The 14062-nt window shown below is 50.2% G+C and overlaps 1 protein-coding gene across 2 annotated transcripts in view; it reads left to right on the forward strand.

Annotated features, from left to right (window-relative positions):
• The window catches only part of LOC142296993 (cytochrome P450 2K4-like), a 206169-nt gene that overhangs the window by 176677 nt on the left and 15430 nt on the right, over positions 1 to 14062 (forward strand). For both annotated transcript variants that reach the window (XM_075341190.1, XM_075341191.1), the window contains one exon: positions 2233 to 2417. In XM_075341190.1, the coding sequence (XP_075197305.1) occupies positions 2233 to 2417 (185 nt within the window). The remainder of the gene's footprint in view (positions 1 to 2232; positions 2418 to 14062) is intronic.

Raw genomic sequence — 14062 nt, forward strand, 5'->3', positions numbered from 1 at the left:
TTATTACACGTCCTGAAAAAAAGGTAGAAATAGGTTGGTGGATGGAGGGGGCTTACAAATCATCATTCCATATAACTAGAATTGGAAACTACAGTCATATGAAAAAGTTTAGGCACTTCTGGGCTTAACAAGAACTGGAGCTGTGTTCTTCCATTTCCTTACTATGTTCCTCACAGTGGAAACTGACAGTTTAAGGCTCTGTGCGCACTGGGAAATGGAATTTTCTTGAGAAAATTCCGCATCCTCTCAAAGATTACCGCACCCGCGGTAAAAAACCGCGGGAAACCGCACCCGAAAACCGCATGCGGTTTGCCGCGGTTTGCCGCGGCTTTACCGCGGTATTGTTCGCGGTATTGCCGCGTGCGGGTTGGGATGTGCTTTATTGCATTCAATGCAATAAAGCACATTGAAGAAAAAAAAAAAAAAAAAAATACATTTAATTCTGATAGTAGATAGACAGAAGAATAGATAGAGGGATAGATAGATAGATAGATAGATAGACAGACAGAGGGATAGATAGATAGATAGATAGATAGATGACAGATCGCTGCATTTCCCACGGTCGGCAGTGAGTTCACATTACCGGCCGTGGGAAATGACCGGTAATTACCTCTGCTGTCTGCTGCATTCAGCCTGTGTCTGTGACAGTAGCGGCTGGATGTCAGCAGTGCAGGACGCCGGAGCCGGAGCTGTGGATGTCGGAGCAGTGTGGATTACGCCGGAGCTTTGTTTGGGGGGGTTAATAAAATGGTGAACGAGGCTTGTTGGTTTTATTTAAAATAAAGGATTTTTCGGTGTCTGTGTTTTTTTCACTTTACTTACGGGTTGATCATGTCAGCTGTCACATAGACGCTGCCATGATCAAGCCTGGGGTTAATGGCGGTGGTCCCCCATCACCATTAACCCCTTGTATTACCTTGTCACCACTGCTACACGGTGGCAAGAAGAGCCGAGGACACGCCGGCAGTGCCGCATAATGGATGCGACAGTGCCGGGGCAGCTGCGGCTGATATTCTCAGCTGCCGGAGGGGGAGTGAGGCGGGGGACATTAACCCTGCCCCTCTCCCTCCCCAGCCTGAGGATACCGGGCCGCCGCTGTGTGCTTACCTCGGCTGGAAGGTAAATATGCAGCGGAGCCCACGTTCTTTTTTTTCTATATTTCCGTTTTCTTTCTATGTGTGTTCTATGTGTCTGTGTCTATGTGTTCTATGTCTGTGATGTCTGTGTGTGTGTGATCTGTGTGTGTTTACTCTGTGCACGGCTTCCTCTTCCTGTAATGACATCACTTCCCTGCAAAACCGCAAGCAAGTGATGTACATTACCGGAGGTAAACCGCGAAATACCGCAGGGAATAACGCAGGAAAACGCAGTGAACCGCACAGAATTTGCTGCCTGCGTTATTCCCTGCGGGATTTCATGATTAACATTGAGTCAATGGAGTGAAATCCCGCAGCGATGTGCGGAAAAGAAGTGACATGCACTTGTTTTTGCTGCGGGATTCCCGCAGCAAAACATGCAGCTGTCAAATTCCGCCCAGTGCGCACAGGATTTTTTTTCTCCATAGGATTTGCTGGTGATTCACTGCAGAGATGTTATGAACATTTTCTGCAGCGAAACATGCAGCAAATCCGCGGCAAAATCCGCGAAAAATCCGGTAAGTGCGCACATAGCCTAAATCTCTGAGACAACGTTTTGTATCCTTCCCCTGAACAACTATGTTGAATAACCTTTGTTTTCAGATCATTTGAGAGTTGTTTTGAGGAGCCCATGATGCCACTCTTCATAGGAGATTCAAATAGGAGAACAACTAGCAAGTGGCCACCTTAAATACCTTTTCTCATGATTGGATACACCTGCCTATGATGTTCAAAGCTCAATGAGGTTACAAAACCAATTTAGTGCTTTAGTAAGTCAGTAAAAAGTAGTTAGGAGTGTTCAAATCAAGAAACTGATAAGGGTGCTCATACTTTTGCACCGGTCAAATTTAGTTTAAATGCAGATTGCACATTTTCTGTTATTACAATAAACCTCATTTCAATCCAGAAATATTACTCAGTCCATCAGTTATTAGATATATGAAACTGAAATAGCTGCTGCAAAAACCCAAATTGGTATAAAGAAAAAAGGTTAACATTAATAGGGGTGCCCAAACTTTTTCATATCACTGTATATTAAAGTATTTGTTTTTAGCTAAGACTTGATGATATAAGATATTTCTTTCTTTGATAACAGAAAATGTTCAAAAAGAAATTGAGAAGGTCATCGGTTCAGCTAAGCCTCAGATGGCACATCGCAAACACATGCCGTACACATACGCTGTAATCCATGAGGTTCAGAGATTCGCCAATGTTGTGCCTACCAATCTGCCACATATGACTACTCAAGATGTCACCCTGAATGGCTTCTTCCTACCGAAAGTAAGACATGAAACATTATTTATTTTTTTAAATTCATGGCAATTTTTGTTATTCTTTGGTTATATGAACTATTTAATCATCTTTCACAATTTATAAAGAGTTGTTCTAACGTTGCCCACTGAAGTCACTGGGCACTGCAAATAATGTCATTAACATAGTTTGAGGGCAAGTGGGAAGAAATACAACTTAAAGGGAAACTGTCATCAGATATTTCACGTATAAACCAAGACTACCACCTTTAGCAGCTCCTCTGCTGCATTCCATAAAAGTATATGTTATCGCCTGACTCCCCCTGTACACCCCAAAAATCTACCGTGCTGATTAGCATCCGTGGTGCATCTGTAGCGCCCCTGAATATATCAGGGTGCTACAGGGAACTGCATCCTGTCCCCCAGAGTGCAGGGCCTTCGCCCCATGGTTCCCAACAACGGTGTCACTAACATCCGCACTACAAATCCAAACCACACCTCACACCATGACCTGTACAGACACACCGGTGGGTTGGTCAAGTTGGTGCACGGCCACCTACCTAGGGGTCAGGCAGACTCGTGGGAGGGAGGAAGTGGAGAGCAGAGTCAGTCGAGAGTTAGCCCTCAAAGAGTGAGGAGCTGAGGAGTTGGAGCTCCCAGGGAGGCGAAAGATTGGGTTGCAGACGGTAGTCAGGGACCACAGGAGTCGGGGACCGGTAGCAGTGACATTGGAAAGGGGTGCGACAGACCTAGTCTCGGAGGACTGTCGGCACCAGCAAGCTCAAAAGAACTTACCGGTACCGAGCACGGCGGGGTACAGGACCCTAGATCAGGCAAGAGCTTCAGGCGCCTTGAAAATTAACCTGTGGAGGATAGTCTCTTTATGATCTTTCCCCAAGAGCTCAGAGATTGGAGGCATCAGCACAATGCGGGGGATAGGGTTCTCCAAGGTACACAACCCACTAAAATCCCAAGTGCCAGCCATCAAGAGCTCAGCTGCCATACACACGGGTAGCGAGGCCCCGAAAGCTTCAAGCCGAGGGGCCACAACGGTCAATCAATTTGTGCACGGAGGCAGGGCTCCGGACTCACCAAGTGACACTGTTGGGAGCAGGACCAGGACGAGCTCCCCTGCAGAGACTGTGGTACATAGAGACTTTGGTTTACCATCTGTGTGAGTGTCTGCTTATTTCAACTAATCCAGCACCAAGACCACTGCAGTGAGCAACTTGACCCCTGCACCCTGCTTTCCCAAGGCCAAGCCACCCATTCACCAAACCTCCCCCCACTATCCGGGGCCTTCCCTACCTGCGGACTGACACCTTGCTGCCCCTCACTATCAGCCCCGGTACTCCCTTCGACAGCAGCGGTACTCCCCTTACCGCAACCCGCAGGTGGCGTCACGAACATTTATCCCTTGTAAATGTACTGCCCCGCACTCGGCCGCAGCCGAGCCGCTCGGATCTGGGCTCGTGTGTCGGTGGCTCCAACTCCTCCGGACCGGGGGTCACTTCGCTCTGGAAGGGGCTGGCGCTTTGAAGGGGGTTTTAGGTTAAAGCTTGTGACGCCACCCATGGGTTGTGGTGAATGTGGGCACCACTGCTGCTGTTGACTAGGCACCCCGGGGGGGATGTGGTGCAGCTTTGGTATTAACCCCTCGGTGGGCAGGGGTGGTGGCCCCGGGACCCATTTGGTGTGATGTGTCGGTGCTTGGCGGTGCGGGGCGATGCATGGCCCGAGGGCACAGTGGTACTCACTATTAAAAGATGGACAGAGTTTCTGGTAAACCAAAAAGATGGTGGTCGGTGCCCGCAGTCGGCTGCGTCTGGTCCCCCAGTTGGGTTAGTGGTCTCCGCCTTTCTCCTGCACCTATTTAGTAGTCGGACATGCGTGCTTCAGCTACGGGAGTCCCGCTCCCTGGCCTTGTGTGTCGGGAGAGCCCGTTTGCCCGCAGACGCTGGCCCGTGAGATCTCTAAGCCTGGGCGGTGGCGTTATCCCTCTCGGTGGGCTTTTGTCTTCTTTCGGGACTCGGGTGGGAAAGGACCTAGAGTCCAGACCTCAATCAGTTAATTAACGGGGTCCAGTAGTTTCGGGACCACGTTTCAGGGTCTGAGTACCCCCACTGGTGCTCCGGCTTCCGGTCGGTTCCCCGGTTCGGTACCGGAGGGCCACTACCCTGTCCCGGTCCCTTACGGTTGCACCTGGCCATCTCCCCGGCTCCTGCAGGCTAAGGCCACCGTATGCCTCCTAACCAGAGGTGACTGGGCTCCAGCCCAGACACCTGGTGTTAGACTCTGGCAGACCTGGGCACAGGTCTGCACTTGAACTCCACTCCACTTCACTCCTCAAACTAGACTACTGTGTTTTCCTGCCTCAGGGCCTGTGAACTCCTCGGTGGGCGTGGCCAACCGCCTGGCTCCACCTCCTGGTGTGGACATCCAACCCTGAGGGAGGCGACTAGGGTTTTAAAGGTTGGCTGCGGTAACCTTTTTTAGGGACGGGTGTTTGTGCAAGGGCCTACCTGTGACGACCTTGCTAGTCCAGGGCGTCACATTCCCCCTTGGTTTTATACAGACCGTCTGCGGGCTGTCCTACTACCACCAATTTATTTTGTAACAGGAAAAGATAAAACGGAAAAAAACAAATACAATTATAATAACATTATTTACATTGAAAGAAGTTGTAGAAGTCATCCCTTACGGGAGGCATGTTACTTAAACGTTGCAAACATAAACATTTTTATTAAACGGGAACGGGTCCTTTCATTTGCCCACCCAAGCAAACCTTCCCCTTGATGCTGCCTCTAAGAAACAGGTCAGCACCCCTTTTCCCCAGTCCAGGAATCGGGTACGGGTCCGGTGTTGTCCACAACAGGCCGGGTACAAAGTTCCATACCCGGCAGTCTCTCAGGGGCCCCACGTCCAGAGGACCCCTGGCCCCGGAGGGTTGTCACCGGTTGCCATGGTGACGGGACCCCGGCCTACTCTGCTGCAGGCCCTTCCTCCAACCAGCCTCTCCGGAGACTGCAGGTGTGAAAGAGTGTTCCAAGGACTATTTACAAGGCCCAAAAGTTATTGGGTGGCCTGCTAGTTCTCAGCCTTGTCTATTGTGTAAAACGGGATATCAAACTGCAAAGTCCCAACAGGGACTGGAACATGGTAGCCGGGAACCGCTACCTTTTAACATTCTTCGGAGCTGTATGGCGGGGGAGGGGACTGGGGCCGCCTGGGAACATTGCGGCTCACCCTCTTCTTTACATCCAGGGCAAACCAACCCCTCTCCCCGCAGTGCCGGGTGTAGGTGACAAGCTCACTGGGTTTCAGGTCACGATCCGGCTGACCCAAGGGGAGATGAGGGTTAACGTCCCGCCGGGAGACGAAAACTTTGGTCTCCAGGCCCAGTTCAAAGATGAACCCCCATCCACGCCGGGGGTCAAATTGCCGGACCTGGCCCTCGTAGGTGGCACTCCGGAGGTTCTCTTTCTTCCGGATGGTACGGGCCAGCACCTCAGCTCTCCGTCTTTCATGGGCCTCGATCTCCTGGCCCAGCTGGTTTTGTTGCCGCTCCCAGTATAGAGCGTCTGCTTGCTCCCTCTGCGCAGGGGTTGGGCCCTGCCGGAGTTCCCCCATACAGGCTATGACCGGTACCTTCAGAGCTGGGGAACCCAGCAGTGTCGTGGCCTGGCGTGCTGCCTTGCAGCAACAACCCCGCAACGCCTCAGCCAAGGCCTGGGAACTGGGAACAGCCAGCCCTACCTGCTGGGCCCTACTCCGGCCGGGATCCATCTCCTCCCTGGCCGGGTGGACAGCCGGGGCCTTAGGCTGCTGGGGCGCGGTCACTTCTGGGACCGGCGGATCCACTCTGGGAACGGGCACCTTCCACAGGAGCAGAATTGGTGCCGATCGAACAAGTGGCCGTCTGCAGGCTGCCTCCCCAGGTGGGTTCTCATAGGTGGATGGGACGGGCTCCGCTGCCAATGGCGGGGGCAGTGGACCGAGCGGGGGAGCAGCGGCAACCGACACGGGCGGTGAGGGAAGCAGCATGGAGAGTAGGGGCAGACCGGGTCCCTCAGCCTCAGCCGCAGCGACCGGTCCGTTGGGGACATAGGGGCGTGGGTCGCTTACCCGCTCTCGAAACTCTGCCTCCACTTCACGCGCTCGCACGGCCGCAGCGATCTCCTCCATCTCGGCCACCCATCGTTCCATCAGGAACCGCACCTGGGCCTGCAAGCGGCAACACAACAGGGTCGTCCGGGCTTCCACCCACGCCGCCGTTCCAGGCGCGGGCTCCGGGATTGCGGACTTGCCAGACTGGGCGGACATGGTTCTTGCTCAGGATCCAGGAACCAGATGGATGGCAGAGTCCTGGCATCCCTGCCCTTTATCTCCTCGGTCACATGACACGGGATCTTCACCCGCCCCCCCCTTGGTCTTTTTGCGGCACTCCCTCTCTCTGCTGAGCAGTTTCACTTTCCGGCCACACGCTTTACTGCACGGCTCAGTTCCCAGGGGGCGGGGCTTCAACTCTCGTGCTCTTTTCACGGAGAAGACGGCTTTGGCGGGAATCTTCGTGCCAAAAGATGGCGGCAAGATGGCGGATTCTGGAATTTTTCAACGGGTCACCGCTGACTTCAACTTCAAGGTGCACTTCAGTAGGTAAGTGGATAGGTAAGTATCCTGTTCGTGACGCCAGAAGAGTCGATGTGTACCGCCCCGCGCTCGGCCGCAGCCGAGCCGCTAGGATCCGGGCTCGTGTGTCGGTGGCTCGAACGCCTCCGGACTAGAGTTGAGCGCGGTTCTAGGTTCGTGGTTCTCCAGTTCGCGGCTCGAGTAATTTTGGGGGCTGTTCTAGATCGAACTAGAACTCGAGCTTTTTTGCAAAAGCTCGATAGTTCTAGATACGTTCGAGAACGGTTCTAGCAGCAAAAAGCAGGGCTTTTTACAGCTACAGTGTGCAGGAGCCATCGCTGGCAGCCTGCCACAAGCTGGTAACCAAGATAAACATCGGGTATCCAAGCAAAGCGCTTTGGTTAGTAACCCGATGTTTATCCTAGTTACGTGCAGGAAGCCCACACTTCCCCACTCAGCTCACTCCGCCCCCTCCTGCCCGCGGCATGTACACATACACACACACACACACACACACACTCTGCACACATGGTCCCACTCGGCTTACCTGCGGTGATGAAGTCCCGCCATCCCGACCTCAGCGCTGTCACTGTCCTCCATGGCCGCCGCTTGTCACATCACCTCTCGCTTCCGACCCGAGACTGACTAGCGATGACGTCACGGGCCTCTCGCGATACTTGGCTGTGAAGGTCATTGAACTCAGTGACAGGTGCTGTCAGTGTGCTGGAGATCAGCGCAAGTAATGTACCTCGCTGACAGCAGCACTTGTCATCCCCTGCAGTGACCTGGGCTGACCCATTAATGATAGCTCAGGTCACTGCATTGCTCTCCCAGCCAATGGGGAACATTCTGCTCTTCATTGACTGGGACAGTGTGGATCGTCATGGCAACCCCTTGGATTACACCAGACCTGGATTTGTTTTTCTTTCTAATAAATTGGTTAAAGAGGGAATGTTTTGGGGAGTGTTTTTTCAAATAAAAATGTGTTTGTCATCTATTTTTTTTTATTACTGACTGGGTTGGTGATGTCGGGTATCTGATAGACGCCTGACCTCACCAACCCCAGGGCTTGATGCCAGGTGACATTACACATCTGGTATTAACCCCATATATTACCCCGTTTGCCACCGCACCAGGGCGCGGGATGAGCTGGGGCGAAGCACCAGGATTGGCGCATCTAATGGATCCGCCACTTCTGGGGCGGCTGCGGCCTGCTATTTTTAGGCTGGGGAGAGTCCAATAACCATGGACCTCCCTAGTCTGAGAATATCAGACCCCAGCTGTCTGCTTTACCTTGGCTGGTGATCCAATTTTGGGGGGACCCCTACGTGTGTTTTTTTTTTAATTATTTATTTAATTTAAAATAACAGCGTGGGGTGCCCTCAGTTTTGGATTACCAGCCAAGGTGAGGTTGCCAGCTGTGGTCTGCAGGCTGTAGCCGTCTGCTTTACCCTAGCTGGCTACAAAACTAGGGGGAACCCTACGTCATTTTTTTTTTTTCATTTTTTTGGCTAAATACAAAGCTAAGCACCCCTTAGTGCCACATGAAAGGCACCAAAGGGTGCAAAATTACAAAATGCAGGAGAGTGGGACATTATGTGTCTTTCTGCCATTATAATGACAGAAAAGACTGATATGAAGTGCACAAGCACAAGAAAATCACCAGAGCGCTCTACGCTGTGAAAAGCAGTAGAAAATGGCACTGGAGTGAACATGTGACCGCCTCATGTAGGATGAAGCTATGGATCCTGGGTAAATTTATGCATTTACCCTCCTTCAGTTTTTTTGCAGTACACAAAAAAAACGGAAGGCACACGGATGACAAACAGATGACATACGGACCGTCTACGGAACGGAAACGGATGCCACACGGATGCACCCGTGAAAAAAAACTGACTGTTTTTTGCAGACCGCAAAAATGGATCGGTCGTGTTAATGTAGCCTTATTCTGATCTGCCGTTTATAAACAGCAGTCAGAAATAAGTGAATAGCGCCCCCCCGGCGTCAGAAAATCTCCGGGGTTTCAGGGCTAGCTGAGACCCTGGAGATCATGATTCAGGATGGTTTTTCCGGTCCCCGCTCACGTGATCACAGGTATACACCGTACACCGATGATCACGTTACAGTAAATGACAGCGCCGGTAAAAAATTATTTATCTCCCATCTGGCATGAACAAACACTTCTTCTCCACTTCTCCACTTCTTCTCCACTTCTTCTCCACCTTTTCTCCACCTTTTCTCCACCTTTTCTCCACTTTTTCTCCACTTTTTCTCCCTTTTTTCTCCACTTTTTCTCCACTTTTTCTCCACTTTTTCTCCACCTTTTCTCCACCTTTTCTCCACCTTTTCTCCACTTCTTCACCTTTTCTCCACTTTTTCTCCACTTTTTCTCCACTTTTTCTCCACTTTTTCTCCACTTCTTCTCCACTTCTTCTCCACTTTTTCTCCATTTTTTCTCCACTTTTTCTCCACTTTTCTCCACTTTTTCTCCACTTTTTCTCCGTTCTTTTTCTATGGTCGGTCTACCCATTAGCTCTGCCATGCATAGTGTAGCTCTACACCTACTGCACATGTTACTTTATGATTGACATCTCTTTCGTACCAGAGCTGTCTAAGCCTACTCTGACCCCATATTTGTCATTACTATATTGTCCTTGTACTGTATTATGACATTTGTATCATGTGTTTCATTTCTTGCTGTGTTGCAATTTTTTTGCTGCATCCCAATTGTACCTCTACATTGTTCGAGTTTATGTTATTGTTCTCTCACTCTTATGTGATACTGATTATTGTCATTTTTCAGGATTACATGCAGATAAGTCCAATCTGACGAAGGCTCAGGCCGAAACGTCATTTGTAACTTGTTTTGGACAAAAACATATATGCTTATGAAAATGTTTTTTTTCTTAATACGGACCAATAAAGAGTGATTTTGCATTACTATCCGTTGTGACTTACTGACTTAGTCTGGGAGATTTAGAGTGCCGAGGTTACTCACTTATTTTATCTATTATTACCTCTGAGCACCTATATACCAGTGAGCAGAGCTTCCTCTACAGTAGTTCTCCTGATTAGGCATGCCCTTACCTCATGAGCAGGGCATTGCAGCTTTGGTAGCAACCATTACGACATGGACTCTGCTGCTGTGGACCCGGGGAGAGTGAGTGCAGATTCATTGCACCCACACTCCTCACATGAAGGGTCCGCACTCCTAGAAAATGGGGGATACGTTCCCTGAGTGTCTCCCCCCCATATTCTAGACGGTCCAGAGTCGTCGTGGGACCCCTTTATTTTTTTTCTTACAATAATTGGTGAAAGAGGAAATGTTTTGGGGACTGTTTTTTCAAATAAATTTCTTTTGTCGATTTTTTTTTTTTGTTAGTACTGACAGTTTATGATGTTGGGTATCTAATAGACGCCATGACATCACAAACTGCTGGGCTTGATCTCAGGTGACTTTACAGCTAGTATCAACCCGATTTATTACCCTGTTTGCCACTGCACCAGGGCACGGGATGAGCTGGGGTGAAGCGCCAGGATTGGCGCATCTAGTGGATGCGCCACGTCTGGGGTGCCTGCGGCCTGCTATTTTTAGGCTGTGAAGGCCCAATAACTATGGACCTTCCCACCCTGAGAATACCAGACCACAGCTGTCCGCTTTACCTTGGCTGGTGATCCAATTTGGGGGGACCCTACTTTTTTTGTGTAATTATTAATATTTATAAAATAATTATAAAAAAAGAGCCTGGGGGGACCTCCACACTGGATCCCCAACCACGGTAAAGCTGCCAGCTGTGGTTTTCAGGCTACAGCCGTCTGCTTTACCCTAGCTGGCTATCAAAAATGGGGGGACCCAACGTCATTTTTTTTTTTAACTATTTTTTAAATAGAAAAAATTAATGGGCTTCCCTGTATTTTGATTGCCAACCAAGGTAACGGCAGGCAGATGGGGGTGGCAACCCATAGCTGTCTGCTTTATCTGCGCTGAGAATCAAAAATACCGCGGAGCGCTACGTCATTTTTTTAAAGATTTATTGTTACAGCACTGTGATGTCCAGCAATCAAAATACAGGGAAGCCCATTTTGTTTTTAGTTATTTAAATAAATAATTAAAAAAAATATATATGGGCTCCCGCTGCATTTTTTGTATTGCTAGCTAAGGGTAATCCAAGCAGCTACTGGCTGCTAACCCCCACTGCTTGGTGTTACCTTCACTGGCAATGGAAAATCCAGGGAAGCATTTTTTATTTTTTTTTGCAAAAAAACTACAAAAAAAGGACGTGAGCTTCGCCATATTTTTGTATGCTAGCCAGGTATAGCAGGCAGGTGCTGGAAGAGTTGGATACAGCGCCAGAAGATGGCGCTTCTATGAAAATGCCATTTTCTGAGGCGGCTGCAGACTGCAATTCGCAGCAGTGGGGCCCAGAAAGCTCAGGCCAACCTGTGCTGCGGATTCCAATCCCCAGCTGCCTAGTTGTACCTGGCTGGACACAAAAATGGGGCGAAGCCTACGTCATTTGTTTTCTAATTATTTCATGAAATTCATGAAATAATAAAAAAAGGGCTTCCCTTTATTTTTGGTTCCCAGCCGGGTACAAATAGGCAACTGGGGGTTGGGGGCAGCCGTACCTGCCTGCTGTACCTGGCTAGCATACAAAAATATGGCGAAGCCCACATAATTTTTTCAGGGGGCAAAAAACTTCTGCATACAGTCCTGGATGGGGTATGCTGAGCCTTGTAGTTGTGCAGCTGCTGTGTGTCTGTATGGAGAAGAGCAGACAGCAGCTGCAGAACTACAAGGCTCAGCATACTCCATCCAGGAATGTATGCAGAAGTTTTTTGCCCACCAAAAAAATGATGTGGGCTTCGCCATATTTTTGTATGCTAGCCAGGTTCAGCAGGCAGCCACGGGCTGCCTCCAACCCCCAGTTGCCTATTTGTACCCGGCTGGGAACCAAAAATATAGGGAAACCCGTTTTTTTTAATTATTTCACTTATTTCATGAAATAATTAAAAAACAAATGACGTGGGCTTCGCCCCATTTTTGTGTCCAGCCAGGTACAACTAGGCAGCTGGGGATTGGAATCCGCAGCACAGGTTAGCCCGAGGTTTCTGGGCGCCTCTACTGCGAATTTCAGTCCGCAGCTGTCCCAGAAAATGGCGCTCTCATAGAAGCGCCATCATCTGGCGCTGTATCCAACTCTTCCAACAGCCCTGGAGCCGGGTGGCTTGTTGGGTAATCATGAGTTAATACTGGCTTTGTTTTACTAGCCAGTATGAAGCCAGAGATTCTTAATGTCAGGCACGTTTGACCCGGCCATTAAGAATCTCCAATAAAGGGTTAAAAAAAAGACACCACACAGAGAAAAAATACTTTAATAGAAATAAATACACAGACACATTAGAGACTCCATCTTTATTACCCCCTGTCAGCCCAATAAATCCCCAATAAACCACCGCTGATAAGAGGTTTTTAATAGAGGCTTAAATTATAAGCAGCAATTTCAGCGTTCCAAGTGCCTTTAAATGAATTTGAAGAAACTGCACTTCAGGATTGTAGTGAGGATTGTAGTGAGGATGAGGTGCCCCAACCCATCACTTGATGAGCTGGGGCACCTCATCCTCACTACAATCCTCACTAGTGTAGTAGTAGTGATGATTGTAGTGAGGATGAGGTGCCCCAGCCCATCACTTGATGAGCTGGGGCACCTCATCCTCACTACAATCCTTGCTAGTGTAGTAGTAGTGACGATTGTAGTGAGGATGAGGTGCCCCAGCCCATCACTTGATGAGCTGGGGCACCTCATCCTCACTACAATCCTCGCTAGTGTAGTAGTAGTGACGATTGTAGTGAGGATGAGGTGCCCCAGCCCATCACTTGATGGGCTGGGGCACCTCATCCTCACTACAATCCTCACTACAATCGGGAAGCAGCGTGCAGCCTTCACTCCGTGAGTGATCAGTGCTGCTAGCGGTAACAGCGGTAACGCTGACAGACGCGTTACCATAGCAACGGTGCTCCCGGAGCCGCGGTTAGCGGTGACGTCACCGCTAACTGCGTTGCTATGGCAACGGTGATCTCCGTTAATGACCGGCTGTGTCAGCCGGTCCCTAACGGAACGGGGAGTCGACCGTGTGCTAGAGCATATCGCCGGTACATGGCGATACACAAATGTGCAGCGTGTACCGGAGAGATGCACTCGCAGGTCCTACATGACGTGTCATAGTCATGTGACCAGTCTGTAGCCAATGAGATAATAGCCACGTGACTGGTCACATGGCTATTTTGACGTCACGATAGGTCCTGCTTCTCTGCTGGCACTGCCGGTCACCGGGAGGATTCAGCGATCATCGGATGGAATAGCGGCAGGAGACAGAGTGCAGGAGGGATCGCGGGGACCGGTAAGTGTTATGGCAATGTTTATTTACTGTATGTGTACATTTATAATGCATTTTTATGTGTTTGTGATTGCCTCCCATTATAGCCTATTGGTTCGAGTTCGGTTCGTCGAACGTTCGACGAACCGAATGCGAACGGGAGCTCCGTTTGGCGAACCGACCTCGAGCCGAACCGCGACCGGTTCGCTCATCTCTACTCCGGACCGGGAGTCACTTCGCTCTGGAAGGGGCTGGCGCTTTGAAGGGGGTTTTAGGTTAAAGTTCGTGATTCCACCCACAGGTTGTGGTGAATGTGGGCACCACCGCTGCTGTTGACTAGGCACCCCGGGGGAAATGTGGTGCAGCTTTGGTGTTGCGTGGCCCGAGGGCACAGTGGTGCTCACTATTAAAAGATGGACAGAGTCTCTGGTAAACCAAAAAGATGGTGGTCGGTGCCCGCAGCCGGCTGCGTTTGGTCCCACAGTCGGGTTGGTGGTCTCCGCCTTTCTCCTGCACCTCTTTAGTAGTCGGATACCCGTGCTTCAGCTACGGGAGTCCCGCTCCCCGGCGTTGTGTGTCGGGAGAGCCCGTTTGTCCGCAGACGCTGGCCCGTGGGATCTCTAAGCCTGGGTGGTGGCGTTATCCCTCTCGGTGGGCTTTTGTCTTCTT

The sequence above is a fragment of the Anomaloglossus baeobatrachus genome, chromosome 3, assembly GCF_048569485.1.
Source record: "Anomaloglossus baeobatrachus isolate aAnoBae1 chromosome 3, aAnoBae1.hap1, whole genome shotgun sequence".
In the NCBI taxonomy this organism is placed as follows: domain Eukaryota; kingdom Metazoa; phylum Chordata; class Amphibia; order Anura; family Aromobatidae; genus Anomaloglossus; species Anomaloglossus baeobatrachus.